Source organism: Rhineura floridana, chromosome 2 (genome assembly GCF_030035675.1).
Source record: "Rhineura floridana isolate rRhiFlo1 chromosome 2, rRhiFlo1.hap2, whole genome shotgun sequence".
In the NCBI taxonomy this organism is placed as follows: Eukaryota; Metazoa; Chordata; class Lepidosauria; order Squamata; family Rhineuridae; genus Rhineura; species Rhineura floridana.
In genome coordinates, this window is record NC_084481.1 from 20,592,595 (window position 1) to 20,619,138 (window position 26,544).

Genomic DNA, 26,544 nt, shown 5'->3' on the forward strand with positions numbered 1-26,544 from the left:
TTAAGGGTGTTATGTCAACACATTTGTACAAGTGAGCAGACACACACAAAAAAGTTTGTAGAGACTAGTAACTTAGACTGTGTTGTAATAGGAGCTCTTCTTTAAAACAAATGTTACCTTATTGTTGCTTGGAGGAATAGTATACCTGTTAAGTTGGACAGATTTTCTAGCAGCTCAAAGAGAGCATCTTGGACATAAATTGATAGTGGGGAGAAAGGACTAAACTCATTGAGCTGCTTTGTTTATTTAGCTATGTCTGTCTTCACTTTTAACACTGGTTTTAATATCCTTCCATGGAATTCCCCATTTTGAGTCTTAGTGCAGTGGTTCCCAACCTGGGGGCCGGAAAGTAATCTGGAAGGGGCCATGAACAGTAAAGAAATGAATTATTTATTAATTTTTTAAAAAAGTCTTCACTCCCTCTACACTGTCTGCTTTCCGCTGCTGCTGCAGATGACACCTCCCCCTTGTTCCAAACAAGAGGGGAGGCCTTTTGCTGAAGCGGCAGAGCGTCTTTCAGGCGCACTAAGGGCAGGCATCTGCCTATAAAATACATGGCAGATGCCAAAGGAGGCTGCGGGTGGAGCTACCAGGAAGAAGAGGGGATTACTATCACTGATTCCCGTCTCCTTGCACTGCCGCTACTGGTAACGCCCTTACTTAGAATGAGAGGAGAGGGCTTTTTGTGAAGCAAAAAGAAGCAAGCCTGCAAAGAAAGGCTGCTTTCCCTTCCTTCCTGGCAGCCAGCCTGCCTCCCTGGGGGGAGGGGGTCACAATTTTTTTTCAGCTTATAAAGGGGGTCCCGTGCTCATAAAGGTTGGGAACCACTGTCTTAGTGGCATTGCCCCTTGTAACACCATTCTGTGCACACAAGTGGTGGCCTTGGATCCGTAGGATCAAAAGCCCCCTCAGTCCCCTGACGTTCCTGTGTGTACAGCTACTCGGGCAAAGTTTTTGCTGGTATACCAAGGGTATAAATGGGAAAATGGAGCTCCTCTCTGCTCACGGAACAGAACTTACTTTGTTTCCGACAGTCCGTCAGCCAGCCTTTGGCTTGTTCCTCGCCATATTAACAGGTTTAATATAAGAACTGGAAGCAGTTACTAGTTTGAAAATAGATTAGTCTATAATACAAAGTGTGGGTGGTGCTTGCTTCCTTCCTACCACATCATCTAAAAAGCTGCTCTGTAAGTATTACGTAACTTCCAGTAACTGTCTGCACACAGGGCTCTCTGGCCCAGGTGATTTTAAATATATAGGGTTGTATCCAACTAAGTCTATTAAGAATAGGCCTATTTAAATTAATGAACCTAAGGTAGTCATATCTATTAACTTTAATGGGTCTATTCTGAACAGGGCTAACATTGAATACTGCTCATAATTTGATTTAAATGGAGCTACAAAAATATAAGTGATCCCTACGCACCCACCCCTAGCAAAAATAGTGAAATTAAAATACAAAGTTTATTAAAACAAAGCCAGTATCACTTGACAATCCATAAACAGGTATTAAACATACTGAGTTAATGGCTGCTTTTCTATATGAAGAAACAATGGGTCAAGGATAAGTATTGCTGCAGTTATGAAATTGATATTAGGGGCCAGAGACTAGCAGGTCATTGTTTATCAAGTATCACACTGCAGGAGATGCCATCCTGATAAGCTGTTGGGCCCACCTCAGTGATTTTATACTCGTTTTATTTCTTCCATGCTTTTTTACTGTTTGAACAGTTATCAAACTATGAGTGCTCATCACTACCCTAACATGATCATTATCCCCCTCAAGACAAAACACAGGTCTGCTCATTAGCTTCCAATCCCACTTTCCAGAAATGTATTTGCAAGCATACAACCTAGAAATCCACATTTTTGAAATAATGCAAATTACCAGGTTCAATCCAAAGAACTGTGCAAGGAACAAAATAGCTGCTAGCACTGATACACATGCAAGAATTCATAGTGCTATAAGTAGTTGTTTCTACAGAAGTGGCCATGTTTGTGCAAGAGCTTCTATAAGCAGAACACCTTTGGGTTTAGCTCTACTTTTCTCAGGCAACACATGAGCAAAAGCTATAGAGTAGCCCAACAGACACTTTATTTGGCTGTCTACTACAAAACCTCATTCATTAAAACTCATTCAGTGTGGTGTAACATACTTTTTTAAAATAGATGCAGATGTTAAGCATTCAATATCAATTTATAAAGTTGAAAGGATATTCCAGTTTTCAATTGTGAAGTATTTTAAATTTGGCTTTAAAAAGCAGCCAGAATTTATTCATCTACCAAGGCAAGGTAGACTAATTTAACAGTCTCTTGTATAGATGTAGGCTGTGTTTAATAAGACATTCATACGTTTCTGGGATTGACTAGTCTAAAGTAAATAGGTTGCTTAAAAAAACTTCCAATGCATTTTTTTTCTGCCACTTTGCCCAACCTATTACTACCCAGTGGAGTACTTAGGAATGCAATTTGTCAAGAGCTATGGATTTATCTGATGAGGCATGCAGTACTAATGAAGGCACTACTGTTGAAGAAAGAAGGGTTTGTGGGGGGGGGAATTCTTGGAACACTGGAGAAATTATTCAGTGAGTTTCTTTTGTCAAAAGTGCTAATTTAGAGAAAACAGCATCCTATCACATGAATGGGTAACAATACTCTTTTAATGGGAAACAGGCAGGCATTATATCCACTGAATGAAATCCAATGCAAGAGGCATCTGCTAGAAGAGGCGCTTTTCTCCCTCTTCCCCTTGAAGTCCCATGCACCACCTTCCATGATGTTCTGGAGAGTCCCACAACTCACTGGAACTTAATTGAGAGGTACGCAGGGGGCTGAAACAGGACCGAGAAATTGAAGAAAAACACCTCCTATCCTCTTACATTAGGGAACACCTCCACAGGATTAAAAACAAGTGGAACGGCTCAAGAGATCATTTTTCAAGGTCAGAACATGCTTTAGTACATTTTCCCTTAAACCCTGTAGGAATTTTTGGTCTTGTCTAGAGATACATTTATTCATCCTCAAACTTTGTGACAACTCCAAAAACACAGTCTACTTCTGACATGGCAGCATTTCTTAATTTCATGGACAAAAAAACATTTTAAAACAGGCAGCTTTATTAAAGTACTTAGTAGGCAATGTACAAATTATGTCATCAAATTGCTGTTTTTTAATAATGTAATTGCTTTTTTAAAATAATATTTAATTTTTGTAAATTGTATTGCCTTCATTGATGTATTTTATGCTTGTGCCTATTTTTTGTAAGCCGCCTTGAGGGCCTTTGGCCAAAAGGTGGGGTAGAAATAAATTTAATAATAATAATAATAATTTCTTAAGTGTTGCATTGTAAAATAGACATCTAATAAACAATCAGAACAGCTAACTGGAATAACTGGTAACATAGTTTTTTCACTGCTACAACTATTTTCAGATTTCGTTAGAATGGTGAATTGAGATTTCAAGAAGTTTATATTAAATGTTTGAAACTTAGGGTGGAATTCGTAACTCAACTAAATATTTTGTGAGAATGAGTTCCATTTGCACAATGTGACTTTCCCCCTTCTCCTCCTCCCATACTGCCCCAAATCTGCTCCAGAGGGCTGTGGAGAAACCCAAAACAGATTTAGGGGGGCACAGGGGAAGAACATTCCATTGTGCAAGGAAAAATCCTTGTGCTGATTGAACAAGAGGCTTAGCACTATGTAGAAATCAAATACTGAATGCCACATGAGTGGCCATTGTATAAAGTACTCTTAACCAGTTTGGCAAATATCAACACAGTTTACTGTGCAACTATATCTATATTTAATGCTATTTTCCATATTACATTATCTGCATGGCTCTCATTTTTTATAACAGAGGCACAGTCTTAAGAAACCAAGCACAGTACCTAGCTTACCTATGCTGAGATGGTAGTGGAGGATCATTTAGAAGAACCCTTTCAAAATATGTCAACACCTATTGCAGGAAAAACTAAATGCTTATTCATAAAAGCAGCTTTCACAAGGCCAACATCAGGTTCTGTATGCCACATTGAAAAAATTATTTATTGGCACAGAAAACCAACTTCACATGCTGATACACTGAAACAGTTATTCTTAGGAACATAAGGTATTTTCCCAAACAATACAACTTACCCACTGTTCTGGGCAACTTCCTTTTCAATTTTATACTGGAACTGTGACTGCAAAAATCTGGATATTCTGGTCACAAGACAGATAGTTAAGCCACCTGAACAACAGAGATGGCTTTTCATTATTTTGTAAAGTGAACTCCACACACTGAAGTGCAAAAACTTTGCTTACTTCTCTTAATTCAAAAGTGCTACAGAAACATCTGAATGGAATGTATTAACTGCAAAAGTGCTGCTAACATTCAATCCTGGCTACATAAAAAAATCCTGATCAAGAGGTTTGTGCACACTTGGGGTGGCGGGCTTAGAGTGTCCACAGAAGCTGGCTTCACCATTTACATTCACATGTACACCTCTTTTCATGTGCTCCTGAATACAAGAGGGGTCAGCGTGCAACCTCTCGAGTGCCAATAAGGAACCAACGGATCAGGAGAAATGTCCATCATGGATGAAGAGAAGTTGTTTCAGGTTCTTATAAAAGCATCAAACTCATTTTCCATCTGTGTCATTGTAACTGAATACTGTAGAGTGTATCACTTATATAGCTTACTCAAGATCAAAAGTCATGAAGTCTACGCTGGGTTGCATCCAGTGACGGCTTTTCCTTGGCAGAAAGCACTTCCACTTTTGCAGTCAGGGTAACAACTTTCCACTTAACCCATCCCTCAACAAGCTGCTGAGAGTTGGGGGAATTTCCAGAATAGAGTGGGATATGCCCCGATTTGTGCAAGCAGAAGAGATTTCTGCCAAAGCAAAAAATTACAATATTTTGTTTTAACAGGAGCTACGAGAGTTTTATTATTGACTGTTGTTCCAGGTTGATTACCATCCCCTTCCCATGTCTCTTGCCAATGTTCTTTATATAAGTTTTCTAAGAACAGAAAGAATTACATACGTGTTACAGCTGCTTAAGGCACAATCCACCTGGTTAGGGGCTGCAGGATACTGTGGAGGATGTTGGTGCTCTTGGGCTCAGCTGGCAGAAGTCTCCCCCTCTAATGCAGCCAGGGAACTCCATCACTGCCAGGGCATAGCCGGGGTCCACTGAGACTGGTGCAAGGCCCAAACAAGGGCATTCCAGGGGCATGTCAGGGGTGGAACCGATGGAAGGGGTATATCTATCACATCCTGAGCCCGTTCAGCTCAGTCCTGCGGTCCTCCATCCCAGCAGCTATTACAATGGGAATGGGGTGATGGAACAAAACATGTATTTCATTTCCTTCTGCTTTGCCCTGCTAGCGCAGCCAACATCCTCCCCTTGCAGTGGCACCTGAACAGAGGTTGGACATGAAAGACTCTTCCTCCAGCTCTGCTTCTGCCAGTCTCCTACAAGTGGGATTGCACCCTTAAGAAATTTAGGTCAATTCTAGTTTTTTGTTTTGCAGTTCTGTTTTCACATAATAAAGTGTTTAGCAAAAGACAAGTTCCTAACAGTTAATAAGATACTCCTTAATCAGCCATTACTGAATGCTGCTCTAGTAGCTTTAGTGATCACTCTAAGCAAATTCTTAACCAGATGGGCATTAAGGCTGTGTACACTGCGGTGGTCTTGCTCTGTCAGAGGTTGCTGTTTTACATAAAAACTCTCTTGGTGTTCCTCTATTATCAGATGGTAATCACCCTATTATGAACTGTTCCAAACACTGGTACAACTAACATTATTCTAAGATTTGCTATAACCTGCAATATTAGCAACCTGTAGATATGTGACTTGACTTTTAGCAAAAACTATTTGCCACAATTTTTACAAAGTGCCTGACAGTTTTACAATATAAAAGATCAAAAATGTATTAAGTTATATCAAGCTTCTACAGTAATAGGGAATGTGGAATCACGAGTAAGATCATACATTCTTGGTCACATAAAAACATATGTTTAATACTCTTTAAGTCTAAAAAAGGCTATTTACTAGTAGATGTTCTGCAACGGTTAGAAATTGCAGAGCATCTTCGATGCCACAGTATAGTAGTTATGCACCTTATTTTCCATGGAAACTGTAATTAGTTGGACTGCATCAACATAACCAACTTACTGCATTACTTGTGCTACAGCTATGCCAAAGTGCTAAAACCAATGTTATCAATGTTACCCAAAGTTGTAATCGCATGGCTCTTGAAATCTAGAAATATGACTTCTAAATAACAGGGGCTGTTCATTCAGAAATACTTAATGCCTAAATATGTGTAACTCTTCCCAAGCATTTTAGGATCCAATATAGGTAAAGAAAACATTAGGCAAGCTTTCCAACTGATGTTAAGAAAAGAAGTTCAGATGATCTGCTGTTGCTTTTCCTCAGGAATCTTATGGTCTCAATCAGAAAAGGACTTATCTTTAAGCCAGAGATCTGTTGTGGCTCCTCAACCACAAAAGCAAAGCAAGACTGGCTTTAGTAAGAGTCTTAAAAAGTAAACATTAGCACACATAGTATTAAGCCCTTTCAGGGCTTAGGAGAAGCACATACATAAACTGTCAAGTCAAAGTTTAAGATGTATTTTTGCAGTATTTTGATATATTCACCGTGTCAGAATACTTCATGAACTCTGAAGTGATTGTCTAAGGAAGGTGCTTCATCAGCAAAATGAAGCTGATTATTTACATTCACACCAAGCTCCTCAAGAATTTGTACAAATCTCTTGTGCTCTTTTCCAATCCATGCCCTCATTGTATCAAATACCTGGTATGGTGTAACATGAGCATTAACTGAAATCCCAGTCTCTGAAAAATCTTTCAGTACATCAGGGTAGGTCACCCAAGTATTGCTTCCTCCAGAGTGACCACCATCGAGCCAGTAAATTGCTTTTATGTTTTTTATGAAGGCATCTGTGTCCTTGTCGTTTTTTGCTTCCTTTAGTTCATGAAGTAATTGATTCAAGACAACACAGCCTTTACTGAACCCTATTAAAGTGAACGATACTTCACCAATAACAGAAGGCTCAACAAAGTTCATGGTAGAGCTGTTTAAGTACTTGCACACTCTCTCCCTTTCTATTGTTGGACATCCATTAGTAGTAGCAACAGTAGGTGACTGACAAGCAACTGTCTCTGCATCTTTGCTGAATTCGGACATACTTTTCTGAGACAGCAGAATGTTTTGAGCAAGTTTAAATGCATTAACTAGTAAAGCATGAAGATGTCTGAAGGCTCCAAAGTCAGTGCTGTGTTCAGGTGCTCCAAACATATTGCTTGCCACAAAATTATCATAGCAGCTGAATTTATGCAAATGCATACGGGAACATTTTATAACCCAAATGTAACTCTCTGGGAAATGACGACCAAGAATAGCAGCTATGTTTTCTAAGCACCATTGTTCCCACTGGAAATTTTCTGGATGGCAAACCATGATTTCACGATAGTTCTGAAAAAAGACAACAGATAAAGAGCCTTACTGTTTGAAACAGAAGATGCACATCATAAGCAATTAACCACTTACGTTATAATTGCATGAGTAGGTGGTTGGGAAAGGTTATTATTTGCTGCTAACAAAATTTTAATAAGGCACACACTTGAAACTGGAGAACAGCATAAAGTGCAGTATGTGAATTTCACTGGAAGAGAATTAAAATGTTTGGAATAATTAAGAAAGACTGAAAATAAACAAAGTATCATAATGTCATTATATAACAAAGTATAAACACAGTTAGAATGCTGTGTACAATTCTGTGTGCCTCGTCTCAAACATGATCAAACACTGGACCATCTTCCCTGCAAGTGAAGAATACATGCCAATGCTTTTTTAGTTTAGAAAAACAGAAAGTCCTAACTTTATAACACAATTGGATCTCCATCTCCCTAGATTTTAGCAAACAGCAATCAAAGATCACTCCCCCCTGCCCCACACATCTGATTGGAACCACAGCAGTGGGTGGGTGAGATTTTCCTCAGTTCTGATTTGCCATTTGTTAAAAATTAACTAGGAGACCTAACCATGATCTCCATAATCTCTACAGTCTTCTGCATACTGAAAGCACAATCCTGGTAATTTCTGTTCAGAAGTAAGCCCTGTTGAATTAAATAAGCATGCTCCCAGATAACTGGGGTTTGGACTGCCGCCTAAATTGGTTAGGCGTAAGCTCTGCTGAACTCAGTTGACCTTCCAAGTAAATATGCATAGGATTGTACTACACAGGGGACATGAGAGAGATTTATAAGATTACAAACAGCATAAATATAGAACACTTTCGTATAATAAGTGTTAGATAATTTAAGGGACTATAGATATATCAACAGGTATAATCGCTATCTTGTATTAAATAGGCATTGGCTGCTGTCACCATTATGCCCTGTTGGGGAACTTCCCAAAGAATTTGTCCCACCACTGTTAGAAACAAAATGCTGGACTGGATAAACCATAGTCAGATCCAGAAAGCGACACTGTGAAGTATGCCTATTCCAGTCAACGATTCAAGGGAAGCAGACTTATGTTTAAGATGACTCAGCATATGGTCCCCATAGACCTTTAAAGTTTAATGACACTTTAGATTTGGCCCCAAGTGATTTGTTGGATTGCCTGCATCTGTACTAGCCTACCCACATGCCAAGATCTGCATCAGAGGCCCTTGGTGTGTTCACCCCTTAGAATAGTGAGATTGGAAGTAACGAAGGACAGCACTTTTTCAGCAGTGTCCCCTAAACTCTGGAACTTCCTCCCAGTAGACCTGCAATGAATTACTGCCCATGTTCCAAAAGGAGTTAAGACCTGTTGCTATTGCTCTTCTGTGAGTGATGTTTTTCTGGTTGGGCTGTGGGCTTCTTCTTCTTCTTCTTTTTTTTTTAAAGAATAATGGATTTTTTTGTCCCTTTAATTCTTCATTATGTCATTTTATACTGAATGGGCATTGGCAAGAAAAACACCTGAGAAATATTTATTATTATTGCTATTGTAACTCTTTGAGATTAGCAAGGCAGTTTGTTTGCATTTTTTCCTCAATGGGACGACTCTAGTACTAAGCTTTTCACGCACATCCCAATTCTTCTCACACACACAGTTCAAATAATGTCAGCTGCTTCTTGAGCATAATTGGGATAAATCCAAATATAGGGTATGCAAAATTCCTAAGATAAGCAAGGTATTTTCTCCCATAGAGAAAGACCACCTTCACTCCCAATTTTCATCCAATGAAAGTGAATCCTAACTTCTTCACTATGATTATGAGTACAGAGTGCTTTAAAATTCTTATCTATCTTCACATTAATATTAAGATCTAGTGGAGAAGTCCTTCTAATCACTGATCAGAGAAGCTTATGGTGCAGTGACATGACAAAGAACCTTTTCCATGGTGGGACCTTGAGTGTGGAATTACCTCCCCCTCAAGGTACTGCTAGTGTCATCATTGCTTACCTTTCAACGACAACTGAACACAAAACACTTCAGCGAGCAGCTGCAAACTGGTGATTGACTGCTGCTGCATTATGTTTTCTTATTTTATATGTTTTACCCAAGTTGTTCATTGTTTTAACTCATTTTTCTGATTTGTTCTAATGTTATTTTATGTTGCAAGTCATTCCCAGAGCATGCACTGATAAAAGGTGAAATAGAAATGGAAATATATAAATAATAACCTTTGAAATCAATAGTGCATAAGATATAACAGTCTGTTTAAGCATGCATAACTGTTGGATTGTGGGTATAGTATTGGTAAAGTGCTGCTCATGCTTCCAAATGACATGCTGAGAGGATCCTCCCCAGATGCAGCCATCCCACTTCTCATACCTAGGAGAAAGAATGAGGTGAAGGGCATCCAGGGAAGTAAGCTAGGTTTGTTCCATAACTGATACCAACAACGTAGTTAGAAGACCAACATCAACAATATCCTTGGTGCTTGTGGCTGTATACTATAGCCAGCATGGATTTTTTGCATTCCGCAATGTTAAACTGAAAATACCCCCATGCCATTCTGATGCTTCCCATAAGCTCATTTCAAAACAAAACCTTACAAAACTTACAGTCCTGAACTCAGAAAGGCTTGCTTAACAACCCTCTAAGTTTTCATGGTGACACACAAAACATTTAGAGAGAACTGAGAGTTCAAAGTGTAAAACAAGGAAAAAATCCAGACCCCTGTTGGACTTTTTTCTGTCAGTGGTCTCATAATTTGTTGAAATTAATTAAAGATCAGCCATGTTCACAGAGTACTTGTAATCCTGTTATCGACCTTGCCCCATACTCTGACCATCTTCTGCAGTTTAAAAGTTTTTAGCTGATTTTTAATTAAGAAATTTAACACTGAAGTCTATTATAGTGTCAGGCATGCTCAGTAAGGAGAGCCAGTGTGGTGTAGTGGTTAAAGTGTTGGACTACAACCTGGGAGATCAGAGTTCAAATCCCCACATATAGCCATGAAGATTACTGGGTGACCTTGGGCCAGTCACTGCCTCTCAGCCTCATGAAAACCCTATTCGTACCGTCGCCATAAGTCAGAATCGACTTGACAGTACATTTACATTTTTATGCTCAGTAAGAACCATCAGTGTTCTAAAGCCAGACTCACAGCTGTTTGGCTTGACTAATCAGGTGGCCATACCCAGGACAGACATTTATTCCACTTTAGACAGTCATGGCTTCCTCTGAAGAATCCTGGGAAATGTAGTTTTGTGAAGGGTGCAGAGAGTTGTTAGGAGTGCTGCAGTGGCCAGAATGGTTTAACAGTCAGCGACTATTCTGGGGATTGTAGCTCCATGAAGGGAATAGGGCAAGGTTTGCAGCTTCGAAATTCATCCCAGCCCCTCTTTTACTTAAAGCGCACTCAAACCATACCTACTCAGAAGAAATAAGTCCTATTCAGTGGGACTCCTAACCAAGTGGGATTTAGATCATAGCCTAAAAGATGCAACCGGACTCTTCCGGCATCCTTATTCGCAACTAAGCCCCAAGTCCAGTAGGAATTTATTCCCTAGGAAACATGGCAGAGGACTGCAGCGTTAATAAGTCATTGCCACTCTGGGGTGGACAAGTCGCCTCTGGCAGGACGATGGCTCGACCCGTCTCCTGTAATCTTACCTGCACGTCCCCAGGGAAATAGACGACATGATGCTGAGGCGGCTCCAGCAAAGGGCCAGAGGGTGGCAGAAGCAGTAGTACGTCATTGGCTTTGAAAGGCTCGGCGCCCGGCACTTCAGGCAGCCGCAGCCACGGCAGGCTGAGTCGGGGCGAGGAGGACGAGGAAGTGCCGCCGCCGAAGATACCACCACCGCCTCCTCCAGCGCCGCCACCGCCTCCTCCAGCGCCGCCCGAGGGCCCCGACAGGCAAGTAACCGGAGCCCCTCGTAGGCTCATAGTCCGCGCAAGGCAGAGGAAAGCGGAGCCGACGAGTCCCCTTAAGACAGAGGCGGCAGGTGGATAGCGCCTGCTGCTCATGGAGGCTCCATTGCGCTTCCTCCCCTCTGCGCGCTCTGCCAGGCCCCCAACAGCTCCAGCAGCCAAAACAAACAAGCCAACCGACTAGCCAGGCCCGCCCACACCTCCGGAGGCACCGTACTGCCAACTGCGCCTGCGCTCGAGCGCGAGGGCGCTTTTCTGGGAGGGGCGAGGCGTTCTTGCGGGGGTGGGGAGAGAGTAGCTGTCTCGTATTATTGGCAGTTGATTTTCCCCTCCGCTGATTGGATGTGTAAGGGAGGGCGGAAAGCTCAAAGGAGGAAAGCGACGGGATACACGCGGCTGGTTCTAGAAAGGGTTTAACGGCTGTATCGGTTTCCTTCCTTCCTTCAGCAAAAATTAATATATTTTAAAGTGGTTTTTTTTAGGTGCTGAAAGCTATTTTAGTTCATTTTAAATTAAATACAGTGATAAATGCAACTGAGTTGTATTTTAATAAAACCAGATGCATGTACATGTAAATAAAATAATTATACTTCATTGAGGCTGAAGGCAAGGGAGAGCACATTGGGAGGCATTTTTACATTTTAACTGTATTGGGGCCTCTCCAGTCTGTGTCGTTAGACAGCTGTGGTAGGGCATCTGCTCTGGATACAGAAGGTCCCCGGTTTAATCCCAGGCATCCCCTGGTAGGGCTGGGAAAGAAGACTCCTGCCTGACATTCTGGAGAGTTACTGAGGTAGATGGACCTAGAGTCTGACTCCATAAGGTAGCTTCCTATGAGCAGTAAGCACAGAGGGAGCTATTATAGCTGCATTCCTAAGCATACTTCTTTTGCTGTTTATGTCCCATTAAAATTAATTGGATGCTGTTTTGCATGCACAAGAACTCAAAGTTTGATTCAGTCCCCTGTTAAAGAATCTTGGGTATTACTGTGGGAAATACCTCTGCCTTTGAGAGCAACTGCCAGTCAAAATAAACCCTACTGGGCTGGATATTTCCCAAGTCCTAATCGTTGCTTATTTGTATGTTAAATCTACATGTACTGAAATAAGTATTGTCAACTGTTTAAGACTGGAGGTTCTTTAAAAAGCAGGTGAGTGGCTTGGGGGTACTCTTGGATCCAGTACTGTCACTTACTTGAGGCCCAGGTAGCTTCAGTGCCTGGTATCAACTTCGGCTGGACAGGCATAGCCTAAGTTGTCTGCTCTGGTAATCTCAACATTAGATTGCTGCCCTTGAAGATGGTTCAGAAACTGCAGCTGGTGCAGAATAAAGTGACTAGATTGCTGACCTGGGCAAGACGGTCTGAACTCACATAACACCACAGTTGTATTAGTTTCCAAGCCAAATTCACAGTGCTGGTTTTGACCTATAAAGCCTTATGTGGCTCAGGACCCTGATACCACACGAACTGCTTCTTCCCACATAAACCAACCTCAACTCTGCATTTCTCATCTGTGTGGCCCCTTCAAGGGAGGTACGGAGGGTGGTGACAGAAGATGGCCCTTCTCAGTAATGGCTCCCCATTTGTGGAATGGCACCATCACTGACTGTTTTTAGTCTGTTTTAAGAGGGAAGTAGCAGCATACTTGGGAAAACCTCAAGGTTTTCAGAAGTATAAAAAACTTTTACAAAAAAGAGAAAGACCCTAATGGCATAAATCCCCCAAAACAGCCTAATGAGGACTAAGCATGCTTAGTAGCTGCAGAATGTTGAATGTTCATTGGAAAAGAAAATGGGAAAACCACAGGAGGGTGGCAAAAAAAGGAGCATCCTGGAGAAGGGCATGTCTGTGTAATCGAGTACAGAAGCTAGGAGGTGAGGATACACTGCAATATTTTGTTGCAGGTCCCACTAGTTCCATTCCTCTCAGTCTTGCCACACCACCAACTCTACCCATTTGTACCCCTTTTGATTATGTGTTCTGTCAGTGTGAAGGTGTTGTTTTGTTCTGCTGGTGCAAGGTAATTTAATAGCAATCCTGTCATCTAGTGGTATGTATCTAATATTCTAATAATATCTCTGAATGAACTCTGATCACCACAAGATGGTGCTGCACATTCTAGCTTGAATCATCTGTTAGATTTGCTCTTTCTGAAACAATATGAGAACTGAAACTGCATTTTACAAAAAAAAGCATGTATTAGGATGTGCATAAACATGAACAGATTAGTGAAAAATAAAATATATATCATTACATTAGGGGAAATTGCTTGCAAAAATATGTACATTAGTCAAAACTCCATGCAATTAGGAGAACTGAGAAATTTGCACTAAAATGCTGATGAATTTTCATGAGTTTTTTTAAAAAATCACAAATTGCTGTAGAAATGTGGAGAACTGACTTCAAGATTGGGAAATGAGTAACGGAGAGAACCAAAATTGACAGATCCTTCCATCCCTAGTTGTAAGAAGACAGACAGGTGGGTCTGACTAAGGGCAGACTGAGCTGGTAGGGCATTGCCCCATTTGCCTTAACTCCACTGTTCCTGGGGTCGTAGTGGATAGCTCGATTAAGATGTTGACCCAGCGTGTGGCAGCTGTGAAAAAGGCAAATTCCATGCTTGAGGTCATTAGGAAAACTATTGAAAATAAAGCTGCTGATATAATGCTGTTACTCTCAAGGCTACTGTACTCTTCCACCACTGGACTACACAGGGGGGAGGTCCAGAGGCACCCACCCAAAGCACTCTGGAATTTGACCCTGATCCAGGATAAGCTGGCCTTCATAAATTACCCAAAGCCACGTGGTTTCCAATCACAATACCATCGGAAACTCAATTTCTTGGACTTATTGGAGCCTATTCTCCCTGGACAGATTTGCGCATTCCACATTAAACATATTGACTATCTTTTCAACAACTACAGGACCGCACGCGCCATTGTCTCTTTCAAGAACGCAAGTTTAGCCAGACTGGTTTATGACAGCAGGGGCATTTGGGCGGGATTTGGGATTTCAATCAGGAGATTTTTTGAGAATGTGGCTTCACCTCAATCCTTAGACCCCGCCCACTTGGACTCAACTACTAGCAGGCAAGGCATAGCCTTTTCAGCTCCGAGAAGTCCGTTATGTCATACTCTGCCCAGGGTTTCGGCCCATCGGACTTCTCCCCCACTAGAAGATCTGGAAGGTATACCAATCTCTCTCGACGACTCACTGCAACCAGAAGAAACCCAGCTGACTGAATCCTTCTGCAGATTACCAAAGAATGAGCAAAGTGCAATTGTCCTGAGGTTGACTTGCCTAAAAACACTTTTAGGAAAATTGCAAGCCGGTAACCATATTTCTGTCAATAACGGAGGGCCCCAGCATCCCAAACCATTGGCTGCACGCACGGCCCTACAAACTGGGTGGCCGGCCAATCAGTTCAGGCCAACCTTTATAAGCCATTCCACCCATCAGGTAACGTCTGAAATTAACTTGATTCCTTCCAACAATGCAGCTCAAAATGAGGGGAGCATGGCTTCGGCCAGGCCCCCCAGCAACAGGGCTAAGCCCGCGGGCGGTCCCTCCTGGTTAGAAATGTGCTATCTGGACACGGAGGAACTGGGATCTCCTGGGAAGCCAGCACCCAACCTATTAGACCAGCACGCCAGGAGGGCCCAATCTCCTCCAATGTAAGCACCCTGATTCTAGACATAGAGCAAATTACAGCTCTGGGAAATTCTACGAAATGACAGAGCCAAAAACCAAACGGGTTACCTCCTCCCCCGACTCCCCGGGGCTGTTATCAGCCCCCAAAACACCTTCTATAAGACATCCTAAATCCCCGGGACTTTACACTAATTTTCTTTCATGGAACATCACCGGATGGAAAAACAAGCAGGCTGATTTAGAGTTTGCTGCCTTTTTACAATCTTTTGATATCATTTGCCTCCAAGAGTCTTGGCTCTTAGACACCAACTCTCTTTCTCTCCAGGGCTACAAGGCTTGGGGAAAACCGGCAAAGAGAACAGCAAACATGGGCCGCAGAAGTGGCGGCTTAGCAATCTTGATCGCCACGACTCTGGAAGTTCATGTCACCAAACCTCAGACCGCGGCCCCCGACATCTGTTTGGCCCTAATAATGCATACCCCCAATTTCCCCCCCTTCATATGTGTAAATGTATATTTTCCTCCTCTTCAAACTCACCTCGCAATGCCTATCTGGTCGGAATTGGAGAATTATCTGGACAAGCTCTTATGCGACTACCCTTCCCATCTCCTGCTCATCGGCGGCGATTTCAACGCCAGAATGGGTGCTAGTTATCCCAGCATAGAAAATAATCTTGGGGCCCTATCAAGTGATATGGCCACCCTATCACAGTCATCCTGGGATAAGACCGTAAACAAAAATGGGCATGCTGTTTTCCATTTGATTGTTAGATCCCAACTAATCTGTTTCAATGGATCGTACTTGGACATCTCTAATGGATATTACACCTCCATCACAGGAAAGGGAGTAAGTGTAGTGGACTATATCCTTGGGTCGCCTCCCTTAGCCGCCTTTGTCAAGGAATTTTCCATCGAAGCCAGACCGGACAGCAATCATCTCCCTTTGAGACTAACCTTCTGTGGCTTTTCCCATCTCCCTCATTCACACACATTTGCCTCGCTGTTGGACAGTTTGCAAGGGACAAAGCGCCTCAAATGGTCTATAGATATTGGGTCCGCAACAAGACGATTATTAGAGTCGAGCACCCTGAGAGAGCTTCGCCAGTTGGCTCTAGACACCCCGGAGGATATCCCCAGGGTATATGAGGACACTATTAAGGCCCTCAAACTGTTGGTGACTTCAACAACTCTAGGCAGGAGTCCAAATGGCCCTAAATCATGGTTTGATAGGGACTGTAGAATTAAGAAAAGAGAACTATGCACCCAAATTAGAACCACCAGGCGAGATAATACTGACGGACCTATTTCCCAACTGCTCTTATTAAAAAGGGCACATAAAAGATTACTTAAAGAGAAAAAGCAGGCATTTTTTTTCAAATAACTGGCAGGCCCTGGGCCGGGCTTCACGTCAAGGAAATGATTCTGAATTCTGGAGGCTAATTCAAGGGGAGCTGGCACAAAATTACTTTGTGCCAATCCCCCCCCATTCTCCCGGAAACATGGGTTGCGCACTATCGCGCTACCTTTGGGAGCACGGCATCTGCCTTGTTGTCTCCCCCCGACGATCCAGCCCGTCTTCCAGCATGGCCCCCTGTCACTAGCGTGGATATTGGGGACCTAATTATGACCCTCCGAGCTGGCAAAGCCCCAGGCGAAGACATGCTGCCCACAGAATTATTTCTTTCTGAAATCACCTGGTGGGGTCCTCTCTTAGCCATACTTTTCACACACATCAATTCTACTGGCGCTATTCCCACAGGCTGGCACACCAGTATACTGATGCCCATATTCAAGAAAGGCGACCCTTCGGACCCCCGTTAACTACAGACCCGTTAGTCTATTAGACGTGACATCTAAAATGTATGGCCGTTACTTGTTAAACAAACTGCTTGATTGGGACTCCAAGTACTCCATCATTCATCAAGAACAGGCCAGTTTCAGGAAAGGCAGGAGCACAACAGACCAGGCCTTTGTCCTCTACCATTTAATAAAAAAGTCCATATCAGGGCCAAGCAGGTCCCTCTACGTGGCTTTTGTGGACTTTACCGCTGCCTTCGACTCAATTGATAGAAATCTGCTATGGCATAAATTAAGCCAATCTAATATTGACAAAAGAGTATTATGGCTCATCCGGTCTCTTCACCAGGCAAATCTGTTACGAGTCCGACTGGGGAGGAACGGAATTCTCTCGTGAGCAATTCCAGTAGAGAGAGGAGTCAAACAAGGGTGCATACTGGCCCCTTTCCTCTTCAATTTTTTCATAAATGATATCGTCACAGCATTGGCCTCTCCTTCCTTTTTCCCCCCGGCGGTGGGGTCCAGGAAAATATCATCCTTATTATACGCTGATGACCTGGCCCTGCTCTCCCTAAATAAAATTGGCTTAAAAAGAATGCTGCCCCGCCTGGAGGAATACTGCAAAGACCACCGGCTGCAGGTTAACCACTCCAAAACTAAAATAATGATCTGCGGGAAGCATAAGAAGGCAAAATCAAACTGGACCCTAAAAGGGCAACCACTAGACCAGGTCCACACCTTTAAATATTTAGGTATAAATTTTAGTGATAAGCTCTCATGGAGATCCCATCTGGAGGCTACCAAAGTATCGGGCGCTAGAGTGACTGGTCAAATAAAAAGGTTTTTTTATACCCGTGGGGGCCAGCTGATCAACCCGATGCTGAAAATCTTCAGGGCCAAAGTCCTGCCGAAAATTTTATTCGGATCGGAGCTCTGGGGTTGCTCACTTAAATCCAGGCTTGAGCCCCTACAAAACACATTTATGAGACAGATTTTGGGGCTCCCTCGAGGCACACCGACTGCCCATCTAAGAGCCGAATTAGGCCTCCCCTCATTGACAGCCAAAATTGATCTGGCCCACTTAAGGTACTGGAGGAAGATCTCTACCATGGAAGACACCTCCCTCACAAAGCTTTGCTGGCAGGAGCAACATCGGATTGGGGGATGGGCTCAGGGGGGTCAGGCAATACTAGAAACTTATGATCTCCCACAAAGGAAATTTATAGGCCTCAACCCTTCTGAGCTCCGAAATTGGGTGTTCGACTATGATGCGAACCAAGACAGGGCAACGATAGTTGGGGCCCCTTTTTCACCCTGGTTCCCCCTCTTTAAACCCAATCACGCTAAACCATGGTACTTTGATACCTTCACTTGCACCTCTTTACGAAGAGCGTTCACGGAACTTAGATTCCAAACAATGCCCACGGCCTATCTGGAAGGCAGGTATTTAGGTATCCATTCCCAACCAAGGAGCGCTGTTGCGTTTTTGGCTGTAAGGTACCTGAAGATGTTGTGCACTACATGTTCATTTGCCCCTTGTTCAGGAACCCCAGACATAAATTTTTAGCGCCTCTGATTAGCTCCAGAGTGGGGACATCTTGCGGCAACTTGGTGGTTGAGCTCCTGGCCGATACTATAACCAGGTTACTAATGCGGTGGCGAATTTTGCTCTAGCCGCAAAAAAGATAAGAGCAAATTATGTACGAGCCCAAAGACTATAAATCCAACAGGACTGCGTGTTTTAAGCTGTATGGTTTTAATTGTTTGTTTTACACTGTGCAATGGCCTATGGCTAAAAGCAAATACAGTGTTGTTGTTGTTAATGCTGTTATATAAATCTACGGTGCAGCCGCATTTGGAATGCTGTTAATAGTTTTGGTTGCCTTACCTCAAAAAGGATATTGTAGAGCTCAAAAGGGTTCAGAAAAGGGCAACCAAAATGATCAGGGGAATGGAGTGACTCCCCTATGAGGAAAGGTTGCAGCATTTGGGGCTTTTTAGTGTAGAGAAAAGACAAGTCAGAGGTGATACGATAGAAGTGTATGAAATTAAACATAGAATTGTAGAGTTGGAAGCCATCAAGTCCAATGCAGGAATCCAAATCAAAGCATTCCCAACAGATGGCTGTCCAGCTGCCTCTTGAATACCTCCAGTGTTGGAGAGCCCTCCACCTCCCTAGGTAATCGGTTCCATTGTTGTATTGCTCTAACAGTTAAGAACTTTTTCCTGTTGTTCAGTTGAAATCTGGCTTCCTGTAACCCATTTTTCCATGTCTTGCACTCTGGGATGATAGAGAATAGTTCCTGGCTTTCCTCTTGTGGCAACCTTTCAAGTACTTGAAGAGTGCTATCATATCTCCCCTCAGTCTTCTCTTCTCAAGGCTAAACATGCCAGTTCTTTCAGTCTCTCCTCATAGGGCTGTTTCCAATGCCCTGATCATCCGATTTGCCTTCCTCTGAATTTGTTCCAGTTTGTCTGCATCCTTCTTAAAGTGTGGTTTCCAGAACTAGATGCAATACTCAAGATGAGGCCTAACCTGTGCCAAATAGAGGGGCAGGGGCGTCACTAGGGGACTGCAGGGGGTGCGGACCGCACCGGGTGACACCATCAGAGGGGGGGGTGACTCTCAGCTTTAATTTAAAAAAAAATTAAGTTTCTAGGTGGTCCGGTTCTCGAGATATACATAAAAACGTCAGCCGCCCCCTAGTGGCATTACGCGGGGGGTGCGGAGTGCACCAGGTGACACCATCAGAGGGGGGGTGAGTCTCAGCTTTAATTTAAAAAAAAAATAAGTTTCTAGGTGGTCCGGTTCTCGAGATATACATGAAAACATCAGCCACCCCCTTTAAATCTTTTTTTAAACTACTGTATAGCACTTCGTAGCTTTAACCCCGCCCGTTCAGGATTGCAGCCAATCAGTGAAGTGTTTGTTTGACCTGTGGCAGTGTCTAGTAAACCTCATTGCAAGGCCAGAAAATGGTGGTTCCCCCCCCCCCGTTTATCTGAAAATCTCATAAATTGGGTAAGTATATACATTTCAGTTTTTTCTCCTCTTGTGTGTAGGAGTCAGATCCTGGGCAGTGTTTTCAAAACCTTCCCAATACTTGCTTTTGTGGGGATAAAAGCATTGCTAATCCCATATGTCCAGAGTAAATCCCATTGAATTCAATAGGATTTACTTTTGAGTAGACATGGTTATGAATGTGCTGAAAATCAATGGGACTTTGGAGTGAATGTTAAAAAGAATTGTGTTCCCTTTCTGTCCTTCCCTCCTCCAGTCCTATTTTAAAGCAAGTAGGCAGGGCTTACTTAGGTATTACAGTTTTTATTCTGTAGGAAACAAATACTGATTTTTTTAAAACTGATTTTTCTGCAATGACCAACTGGTTTGACAATAAACTATTATATGGGCTGTATGTATTTATACATCTGCAGTGTGTGTGTATGTAGTCTTTCCAACAACCCTGTGAGGTAGGGTTGGAAACCAAGGCAGCGCACAACAAGAAATAAAGGCATTTAAAATCCAATAACCATAAAGCAAGAATAAACAGTTGGAAAACAGCCTAAAGAGGCATGATTCTGAATTTTGGGTTGGGTGAATGAAGTTTATTTATTTATTATTTGATTTATATCCCGCACTTCCTCCCAGTAGGAGCCCAGGGCGGCAAACAAAAGCACTAAAAGCACTTTAAAACATCATAAAAACAGACTTTAAAATATATTAAAACATCTTTGAAAATATTTTTTTAAAGCTTTTAAAAAAAGAAAAGGCTTAAAAACATATTAAAAAGTAGTTCCAACACCGACTCAGACTGGGATAAGGTCTCAACTTAAAAGAACAAGTTCCTTATCATTTGAGGCTGTAGTTCTCTGCACACTTCCCAGTTTGAGTAAGCCCCATTGAATACATTGGGACTTGCTTCTGAGTAAACAAACATCAGATTGCACTATAAATATATTTACAGATTGTGTAATTCATAAACATATTTGAGAGTCATGTTTATAGAAATATTTCTTCATACTGTGTCCCAATAAGTATTTGATTTCACACTATGGTTGTAGATGATTTTTCCTCTACATTTTAAGTGTGGCCTTCTTCCTGGAGGTGGTCATGGTTCTCCATTGTTTTCATCCTGAGGGGAGGATAAGCTGAGAGTAGCACATTTAAGGTCTCTTCACCTCCCCCCCTTTTTTATTTGTATTGATTTTGTATTTCTCCAATATCTTCCCCTGGCTGTTTTTGTATTTTAAATATTTTTAGATTAAATAAATAGGAAATCATAATTGTGAACCTCCCTAAAAGCAATTTACCTATCCTTATGTTTTGGCAAAGTGATGGTCTGAAGGCATGCTGGTAGAACAAGAGACCATGTTTGAGGCATGTTATAAGGTGTTTGAGGACTTTGTCCCACATTACTTTTTGAGACCTGTAGATTCATGTAGGAAAGAACATGTGCACGTATTGAATGGTGGCTTGGGTGCTGTTTTTTCAGTCTACGCTGCATGCGTAGGGAAGGTAATACATCATCTGGCAGCTAGCTTCATAACGGGAGAATGAAAAACATTTGGATCACCATTCACTTGTTTACTTTTCTCACTATTGAGACCACTTCATATATTACTTTTTCATACACAGAAATTTAATCTTTGTATAGGAAAAAGTATTTTGTAAAATGTGAAGGACAGTGGCTGCCCAGTCAGTATAACCACTGTACAAGATCTACTCAGCCACTGTAATTACCTTGTTGTTTTGAGTGCCCTTTTGTCTGGGTCTTGGTTCAGGTGTGTATCCAACTTTGATGTGCTTATGGAAGGGGTGTGCAAGTAGTGCCCCCCCCAAGTGTGGAGGCTTGGACAAACATTGTGTTATGGAAAACCAAAGTCTGTGTGAAAGTACATATTTGGGAATGCCATCAGTGTAATCCTAAACACACTTAATAAATAATATTGAACTTGCACGTCACAAAATATATTACGGTCATGTCCATAAGCACCAGGAGGGTAGTTGCCCAGGTGATCTTAGTCCCTCTGCTTTTTTGGGAGCAGGGTCCCTATGTCTCCAAGCATCCTATAGTCAGCATGAAAAGGGAGTGTGTTAGTCACTGAGAAGAGTCTTCTAATATGCTTCCTTGCCTTTTCTGCAGATTGGAGCCAATCAGAGTGAAAGGAGGTGAGTCAGCCACTGAGAAGACTCTTCTCAGTTGCTAACGCTCTCCACTTTCATGCTGATTGGCTCCTAGAGATGTCTGTTGTTGTGAGAGAATGCATTAACAAAGATCTCATTCTTAATCCAGGAGCAAAAAAGGGTGTATGTGGCTGTAACTATCATGAAGGGACTCTGCACTTCTGAATTTTCTACTAAACAACTGATAAATACCTATGTAACTTTGTGTCTGGAGACTTATTATTAAGAATCACTTTCCATAATTGTAAGGAGGTGTGTCCACACGCAAGCATCCCAGGCCCCTAAATGAGGGGAGAGAGCAGCCATAGGGACATAAGCAGGTGTCTTATTCCAGGGGTTCCCAAACCTTTCTTGTACATAGACCACTTGAAAATTGCTGAGGGTCTGAAAGTATCTGAAAATTTACTATGGGCATATGCAAGATAATTAACTCCCATTAGTAATAAGAGCAAGAATTTGAGCTGTGCGTATGATATTGTAATTCAAAGGTGTAATTTTAATTTTGCTAGTTGTTTATGTCACTACTATTGCCATTACATTCAGAGATATATGGGAATTATGATTTACGAGTAACATTAGTACAAAAAACATTACTAAGGATTTTGTATGGTCTGATACGGGAGGAGGTCCATGGGGGTGACACCATGAGTTACCACACCAGGTGACACCAACCCTAGTGACGCCACTGTAGAGGGGAACTAATACGCAATTTGGAACTATATTTCTGTTAATGCAGCCTAAATTGGCATTTGCCTTTTTTTAGCCACATCACACTGCTCACTCATATTCAGTTTCTGATCAACAGCAATTCCAAGATCCTTCTCACATGCAGTATTGCTGAGCCAAGTATCCCCCATCTTATAACTGTGCACTTGCTTTCTTTTTCCTAGGTGTAGAACTTTGCACTTATCCCTGTTAAATTTCATTCTGTTGTGTTCAGCTTATCAAGATCACTTTGAATTTTGTTTCTGTCTTCCAGGTTATTAGATATCCTTCCCAATTTTGGATCATCTTCAAATTTGACAAGTGTTCCCTGTACCTCCTCATCCAAATCATTAATAAAAATGTTGAAGAGCACTGGGCCCAGGACCAAGCCCTGCAGTACCCAGCTTGTTACCTCTCCCCAGTTTGAGAAGGAACCACTGATAAGCACTCTTTGGGTACGATTCTGTAGCCAGCTGTGGATCTACCTCATAGTTGTTCCATCCAACCCACATTTAGCTAGCTTGCTAATCAGAATATCAGGGAGCACTTTGTCAAAAGCTTTGCTGAAGTTGAGATATATTATGTCAACTCCATGCTTGACATGGAGAAAGTAGATACAGAAAAGGTTTTCTCCCTTTCTCATAACACTAGAACTCGTGGACATCAATGAAGCTGAATGTCAGAAGATTCAAGACAGACAAAAGAAAGTACTTCTTCACACAGCACATACTTAAATTATGGAATTCACTTCCACTAGAGACAATGATCGCCAACCAATTTGGATGGATTTAAAAGAGGATTAGACAAATTCATGGATGAAAAGACTATCTGTGTCTACTAGCCGTGATGGCTATGTTCTGTCTCTGCAGGCAGAGGCAGTATGCTTCCAAATACCAGTTACTGGAAACTGCAGGAGGGGAGAAGGCTCTTGGCGCTCAGGTCCTGTTTGCAGGTTTCCCATGGGCAACTGGTTGGCCACTGTGAGAATGGATGCTGGACTAGATGGGCCATTGGCCTGATCCAGCAGGCTGTTCTTATGGTTCCATATCATATTTGACAAGAAGCTAATAAGTTTTTGCTAGGAGCCTTTTCACCTTCATTATTAGTTTTTCAAATTCTGTTACCTCTCCTATTTCATCCTGCAATCTAAGGTGTTCTTGCAATCATGATCTTAATTAAAGTACTTAAACCCTACCACTTGAAACTTTCTCTTGATTTTTCCTAGGTGTATGAAATTATTAGTATGAAATTATATTCAGAGTATGAAATTATTGTGCCTTGGGCCGGTAGATCTTTGATCCTAAAATATTGTAATCTTTCTACATTTGAAAGCCGAATACTGTATACTGTATGCCTTTTATTTTATCTATTATTAACTCCAAGGATGATGGGCTTGGACTAAGTAGTCATTTATTGATCCCAGGTCTGTTCACAGGCTTGAAAATAAACAGTTATTTTAACCCATTGTGGTCTGGCTCTATTATTGCCCCACAATATTTCATGTTAGGTTGTGTTTGCAATATTTTGTTCGAAGTTTGAGGTATTTGAATGTAGCTTGACTAACTCATACATGCAGCCCTGGGCTCCTGCTGGGAGGAAGGGTGGGATATAAATCAAATCTTACATACATACATACATACAGTTTGTAATCGGGACTCAGAGACCTCTTTCCTTATCCTCATAAAGAATCTTGGCTTTTAATCTGGGTTGTGTTTTTTTGTCCTTTCAGTTCTGAACCTACACTATCTCCCTGTTGTTACCACATGTCCTTGTCTACACATATAGATGTGTGCACAAATGCACATATACCAAACTAATGTGTTCATTTTTGGATTTTGACCTCAGTCACAGCACACCACAGGGCAAGTTATACCCAGTTATTAATTATACTGGGGCATAGCATTCAGATGACAGACCAAAGCTTAGAATTAAACAGTTTACAAAAACAGCGACTGGTTGGCATTCATGTGGCTACAGACATAAAAAGCTGGTTATACAGGCAATAAGAGAGCCAGTGTAGTGTAGTGGTTAGCGTGTTGGACTGCGACCTGGGAGACCAGGGTTCAAATCCCCACACAGCCATGAAGCTCATTGGGTGACCTTGGGCCAGTCACTGCCTCTCAGCCTCGGAGGAAGGCAATGGTAAATCCCCTCTGAATACCGCTTACCATGAAAACCCTATTTATAGGGTTGCCATAAGTCGGGATCAACTTGAGGGCAGTCCATTTCCATTTTCATACCGGCAATATTCAAATTTGACCAGTGTCTCTGGGGTCACAAATATAGGTGTGGCAGAGACAGGAGGATCCACATACCAAATATGGTAAGGGTGATAGATGCCGGGCAGACATGCATGGAGTAAGTCAAACAGGAGTGGGAAATTAGACTCAAGGCTGTGCTGGCTGGAAACACTGTGACTACCTTTGCTTAGGGAATATGAGAGAGATGGAAAGCTAGAGGCAGAGTTGGAAAAAGAAGAGAAAATGTGAGCATAGATACTCTCCTAGAGTTCTAGAGATAAAGCGGGGGGGGAATCTTCAGGGAATAGATGCTTGTGGATAATTGTAAATCTCAGACAGAGAAGGCATCCAGAGCAGGACCTCCCCAGAAGAATCAGAAGGTTCATATGGGGAAAGGCATGGTCTCCATGCTCAGAGGCACATGTTACCAAATTCTTCCAAGCTAAACAGCAAGTGGATTGGACTAACCCAAATGGTGTTTGCATTTGGACAAATTTGTAGGGCAGTACAATATCTCAGAGAGGAGGTCAGGCCTCCTGCTCCCCTGGTGCATTCATTATAGCTGCCCAATTTCCTTGCTTTTTAAAGTTGGATAGAAATATCTGTGGGCTATAGGTACATTCTTAAACTGTAAGGTTTTTTGCCTATTAGGGAATTTCCCTGCTTTTTAATCCAGGAGGTAAGAAATGGGATCCTGTCCAAGTTTGCTGAGGATTGATTGGTCATTTGCATGCTTATTGAGTTCAGTGGGATTTATTCCCCTACAATCATGCTTAGGATAGGTGAAACTGACCGATGGGGATGGGAGGAAACGCAGAGGGGAGGACTGGGATGGGAGCAGGCAGGAGGGGGGAGGAGAAGGACACGTTTGATCATTTGCACGTTTATTAAATTCTGTGTGATTTATACTGTGCAATCATGCTTAAGATACGTAAAACTGACCGGGGGGGGAGGGAGCGAGGGCTGGAATGCGATTGGAGGAGGAAGAAGGAAGAGGGGGAGGGGAAGAGGAAGGGAGAGGAGAGGGGAAAAGCAGGTCTGATCATTTGCATGCTTATTGAGTTCAATGGGATTTACTCCTGTGCAATCATGGCTAGGATAAGAAAAACTGACCATAGGGGGGAGGGGGAGGGGGAAGGGGAAGGAGCGTATTGGAGAGGGGCAAAGGAAGAGGGAGGGGAGGGCAGGTTTGATCATTTGCATGCTTATAGAGTTCAATGGTATTTACTCCTGTGCAATCATGCTTAAGATAGGTAAAACTGACCATGGGGAGGAGGAAGGGGAGGGGGAGGAGGGGACTGGAAGAGGATGGAGATGGGGAGGGAGGGGCAAAGGAAGGGGGAGGGAAGGGGCAAGAGGGAGGGGATAGCAGGGAGGAGAAGGGAGGGTGGGTTTGATAATTTGCATACTTTCTGAGTTCAATGGGATTTATGACAGTTGGTTCTTACTGAGCATGCCCCGTGTTATCATAGGCTTCCAGCCAAAACTTCTTAAATTAATTAAAAATCAGCCAGGCATTTTTTTAACTTTTAAACTTCAGAAGATGAAGGTCAGAGTATGGGGCAAGGTCAGTAT

The 26,544-nt window shown here is 42.4% G+C and overlaps 1 protein-coding gene across 2 annotated transcripts; it reads right to left on the bottom strand.

Annotated features, from left to right (window-relative positions):
• Positions 1 to 3,094: 3,094 nt before the first annotated feature.
• On the bottom strand, positions 3,095 to 11,676 carry C2H2orf69 (chromosome 2 C2orf69 homolog). Of its 2 annotated transcripts, XM_061608074.1 has the most exons (3): positions 11,130 to 11,304; positions 9,692 to 9,842; positions 3,095 to 7,487 (listed from the first exon to the last, which is right to left on the bottom strand). In XM_061608074.1, exons 1-3 carry the CDS (start codon positions 11,213 to 11,215, stop codon positions 6,654 to 6,656), a joined length of 1,071 nt encoding a protein of 356 aa, XP_061464058.1. In that variant the 5' UTR covers positions 11,216 to 11,304; the 3' UTR covers positions 3,095 to 6,653. The 2 variants fall into 2 exon arrangements, with proteins under 2 accessions (XP_061464058.1, XP_061464057.1); XM_061608073.1 differs by lacking the exon at positions 9,692 to 9,842 and having other exon boundaries at positions 11,130 to 11,676.
• Between the last annotated feature and the right edge of the window lie 14,868 nt (positions 11,677 to 26,544).

Excerpts from the sequence above, each read along its gene's own strand:
- C2H2orf69 (XM_061608073.1), bottom strand. The coding sequence starts at position 11,486 with ATGAGCAGCAGGCGCTATCCACCTGCCGCCTCTGTCTTAAGGGGACTC. Across the intron at positions 7,488-11,129 it reads ATTTCCCTGGGGACGTGCAG|AACTATCGTGAAATCATGGT; the intron begins GTAAGATTACAG and ends GTCTTTTTTCAG.